Source organism: Sinocyclocheilus grahami, unplaced genomic scaffold (assembly GCF_001515645.1).
Source record: "Sinocyclocheilus grahami isolate Dianchi unplaced genomic scaffold, SAMN03320097.WGS_v1.1 scaffold1187.1, whole genome shotgun sequence".
In the NCBI taxonomy this organism is placed as follows: Eukaryota; Metazoa; Chordata; class Actinopteri; order Cypriniformes; family Cyprinidae; genus Sinocyclocheilus; species Sinocyclocheilus grahami.
Window position 1 is genome coordinate 355,332 of NW_015506366.1, and position 4,943 is coordinate 360,274.

Here is a 4,943-nt window from a genome sequence, read left to right on the forward strand (position 1 = left end):
AAAAAAAAAGAAAAAGAAAAAAAAGCATATTGCATTACACAGTAGATGATTTGGCATTAATCGTGCTTTCTGTGTTTTTCCATATCATCTCACCTCCCGCAAAGTTTTACAACTCAGGAAGAAATACATTTCCTTCTGCAACTCATTAGAACTACAGGTAGAGTAAAGCACACCTCACTACAAACATAAAAGCTGAGAGGAAGTAGAGGAAGCATGTTTGTTGTTTTCTTACCGATCGTGGTGGTAGTGGTAGACGTGCCCTCTACAAATACTGTGTCAATGTTGCTGAAAAGCTGCTGTTGGACACCGGGAAGGTCAGCAAAGTCACTCACTGAGAGTGCATAACTAGGCTCATGGGAGATCCTCTGGAGTTCCCTGCTGTCTGAGCTCCTTGACCCTATCCCAAAGATAAGCACTCCCAGCTCCTTCAGGGATGAGGCCGGTGTGTCAACATTATCAAATGACCTTCCACCACTCAGCAGAATCAGTAACTGGGGCACACCTTCTACACGTCTGCTTCCAGAGGAGGCGGTGAATACATTGTCCCTCACGTACTGCAGAGCTGCCCCCGTGTTGAGGGGTCTCCCTCCTTTGTGCCTCAGACCCCTGACCGTGTCAAGAATGTCCTCCTTTCTTGAGTATGTGTTAAGATAGAAATGGGCCTCTGTATCTCTGCTGTACTGGACCACGGACACACGGTCTCTGTTCTCAGACACATTCAGTCTCTCCACCATCCTTTCAACAAAGTCGCGCATCGCAGGGAAAGAGCTCCTAGTGCCATCTGAACCATCCAGCAGGAACACTACATCCCTCTTTCGCTCAGCTACGGGAAATGAAATGGAACACACAGTCACGTGAGCACTCGGCATCTGATATTGTCTGAAGGTGTATGCGTGCTCTAGCTGGCAACCAGAGGTGGAAAGTAACTAATTACAAATACTTTTGTTACAGTACTTGAGTACATTTTTACATTTTTGTCTATTTTCTTGAGTATAATTAAATTGTGGTACTTTTACTTGAGTAGAATAAAACTAAAGTATTCAACTTCGCTACATTTATTTTTCACCAAAAGAGTAAAGAAAAAATAGACAAAGAAGGTGCCAATGGAGAAACAGAGCGAGCCGACGTTTGACGGGCACTTTTCAAACTTCTGGGGTGGAGCCCTGCGCTTCAGCCAATAACAGACAGGTCTGACTCGGGTGCAAAACCAAACCGCGCTGTCGTTTTGAATCAGCATCATAAGCAGTGTTTCCAGACGTACGATAATTATCGTATTTGTACGATAATTATCGTATTTGTACGACAATTTTGAACTCTGTACGATGTACGATCAATAATGAAAAAAATCCCATAATGTAAGATAATTTCATCATTTTATGACAATTCAAATGATGGTATTTGTAGTCATAGGGCTTCTATATTCATACACAAAATCGGCTCATTACAGACACTCTAAATGAGCTCATGCACACCTCGGAGTGTGTTAAGAATGCATGAGGGTGCCCTGCTTTAAAGCCAACGAGCACTGTTGCGGTCCATGACTGCAAGAACCCCCTCAACATCTGGCAAAACGCAGGCTTCCGATGACAGCGGCTCAGATGTGGAGTTAACAGCTAAAGTCTGTCTACACTGGACGTGACAAAGCGAGTGTTAAAAATCATTTTAATAAGTCATAAATAGAACGAGGCATCAGTTTACTGTCGGGGATGTGTCGTGTTGTGTCGCATTCAGTGCAAACAGTCACTGATTATAATGGTTTCTATAGTATTTTGTCACACTGCTCGCATCCAATGTAAACACGGTACGCCTAGTTAGCTATTGTGGTAATTTGCAGGTCATGTCAAAAAGTTGTTGGTTTAGATAAATAGCAGTATTCTGTACGTTTGACTCGTGTATGATAATTTTCTTCCAAATACGATAATTTTTAGCTTCTGGTACGATACTTGGACATTTCCAGTCTGGCAACACTGATCATTAGCGTTTTTCAGTATTTTAGTGAATGTGAGCTATGCTCTGATTTTAAATCGTCATTTTGTCAGCTCCTGAAATCATACCGTTGATATTACCAGAGCACACAGCAGTATAAGTAAATAGAAAACTCGGTTGATAGAAGGACAGTTATTGCATGGATGGAGCAAGAATAGTGTCTAAAATACATGCACACAGTTCAGTTGAATGATAAAAATCGCCCTCGTTAACAGTGCAGTTAAACTAAATGTACGAAGCTAAAATAACCTCAACATTAACAACAACATTGAAATTAGAGCGCATGCATTTTACTTGCATCTTACTGATCAGATGCATTTAAAATCACTTTTTCTGTGTGCGTGCTTTGGATGTGTGTGCACATCGCCGAAGAAACTAGATAGACCGGAGGATTTATTCACATCCAAAACGAGACGATGTGAATATTACGGAGTGCTCAACACTCTCATATGATGCAATGCATGTTTTATTCATACCCAAAGCCGGAGGGTGCTCTCGCGCAGAAAGTCCAAAACGACCTCGTAGAAGTAATATAGATGCAACAGGGATAGGTAGTATGTTTGCTTAACATAGCGTCAAACATGACAATTTATGAGACTAATATGTTTTTCTCCAAAATCACTATATAACATCAGTCCTGTTTGAAACACTTAGCTTCTGTGGTTCCAGGTTGGTTCTTATCACAGAACGAGACAGAAAATATTTTTTTAATAAAACCAAACAAACATTACAGTATATAAGTGTTAGGGTTAGGGTTAACACTGCTCCATAATGCTCACATCGTTTCATTTTGGGTAAAAATAGAAAAATAATACAAAAGTACTTTGTAACGCAGTACCTTGAGTAGTTTTTCAGCAAACTACTTTTGTACTCTTACTTGAGTCATATTAATTTTCAGTATTTTTACTTGTACTCAAGTAAATTATTCAATAAGTAGCAATACTTTTACTTAAGTACAATTTCTTTTTTACTATTTCCACAACTGCTGGCAACTGCTAACGGGAAACGACTCTCCTGCCCTTTAAGTTATTTTACAACCAATCCAATGGCCAAATGTTAGTCTGCTATAATAACACCTCATTTTGGTCAGAGTAATACTGCCTAAATTTAAGTTATTTTACAACCAATCCAATGGCCAAATGTTAGTCTGCTATAATAACACCTCATTTTGGTCAGAGTAATACTGCCTAAATTTAAGTTATTTTACAACCAATCCAATGGCCAAATGTTAGTCTGCTATAATAACACCTCGTTTTGGTCAGAGTAATACTGCCTAAATTTAATGAATATGAAGCAGTGAAATAAGGTCTAAATTTAAAGGTTATATTGGTCAAAAACCAAAAACTTTGCATAAGCAAACCAACAAGTGAATGAACAAACAATTTAAAATTTCACAGTGCCTAGATTTTAAGCCCTTGCCTTTGTAGCCTAATTTCCCATGGCTCTAATCACACGCAATGCTAACTTAAACTGTTCAGAGTCTACTGCACACTTTGCAAAGAAGGGCTCAGTGTGCTGTTTTCTAGAGGCGTGCGGGAATCTGTCTTACCCGGCACAGTAGTTGTCATCCGCTTGACTTGACTAAGCATGTTGTTGAGGGAGGTGATAAACCGGTGTTGGACACTGGGAAGGTCAGAGAATTCATTGATGGACTGTGCATAGGTAGGATCATTGGCAATTCTCTGCACCACTCTGCTGGAATTTCTGGTGCCAATGCCAAAGATCAAGATCCCGCTCTGTTTCAGGGCAGAGGCAGATATATCTATGTTATCGCTTGACCGTCCTCCACTGAGGAGGATGAGAATCTGAGGGACACCCGCTTGTTTTCTACTCCCCGCAGAGGCGGTGAAGACATTGTCCCTCACGTACTGGAGAGCTGCCCCAGTGTTGAGGGGTCTCCCTCCTCTATGCCTCAGACTTCTGACAGAGTTCAAGATCTCCCCCTTTGTTGTGTAGGTATTCAGATAGAAATTGACCTCTGCGTCTCTACTGTACTGCACCACGGAAACGCGGTCTCTGTTTGCATCTATGTTGAATTGCTCCACTAATCTTTGCACAAAGTCACGCATCGCTGGGAAAGTATTTCTAGTGGCATCTGAAGTGTCCAGCAGGAACACTACGTCCTTTCTGGGTATGGCGTCATCAGCTAGGAAAAGAAAACAGCGTCATTAACACCAGGACATTTCAAAACATCTTTAGAACATCACGCTAGTTCACTACCTCTTTGACTACCTAAGCTGCGAGTAATCAACAATGCACAGCCTGTCAGCTAGCTCTCGTTAAGTTCTGCAATGCACATACCGGTCAGAGTAGGGGAAGTTGGAGTGACAGGAATTGCAACATCATGGACAGAGGCCAACAGCTGCTCTTGGATATTTGGGAGCTCACTGAAGTCGGACACGGAGAGAGCATAACTGGGCGTGTATGAAATTCTCTGCAATTCTCCACTATCCGAGCCCCTCGATCCTATTCCCAAGATCAGGACGCCAAGCTCTTTCAGAGAGGAGGCTGCTGCATCGATACTGTCAAATGACCTTCCCCCACTAATCAGGATCAGTATCTGCGGCACCCCGTCCAGCCGCCTGCTGTCAGAGGAGGCAGTAAAGACATTGTCTCTGACGTAGTGGAGAGCTGCCCCCGTGTTGAGGGGTCTGCCTCCTTTGTGTCTCAGGCCTCTGACACGGTCAAGAACGTCTTCCTTTGTCGTGTAGCTGTTCAGATAGAAATGGACCTCTGCGTCTCTACTGTACTGCACCACAGAAACATGGTCTCTGTTGGCCTCTATGTTGAATTGCTCCACTACTCTTTGCACAAAGTCACGCATAGCAGGGAAAGAATTCCTAGTGCCATCTGAACCGTCCAGAAGAAACACTACGTCCTTTCTGGGTGTGGTGTAAACAGCTAGGAGGGGCAAGAAACAGCATCATTAACGCCAAGAAATATCAATAACGTTCATT

The 4,943-nt window shown here is 42.3% G+C and overlaps 1 protein-coding gene across 1 annotated transcript in view; it reads right to left on the reverse strand.

Moving 5' to 3' along the window:
• LOC107567775 (collagen alpha-3(VI) chain-like) overlaps nt 1-4,943 on the reverse strand; it is a 59,146-nt gene that overhangs the window by 26,164 nt on the left and 28,039 nt on the right. Inside the window, exons 14-16 of the mRNA XM_016253523.1 lie at nt 4,288-4,887; nt 3,536-4,132; nt 233-823 (exon numbers count right to left, since the gene is read on the reverse strand). Of these exons, the coding sequence (XP_016109009.1) occupies nt 233-823; nt 3,536-4,132; nt 4,288-4,887 (1,788 nt within the window). The remainder of the gene's footprint in view (nt 1-232; nt 824-3,535; nt 4,133-4,287; nt 4,888-4,943) is intronic.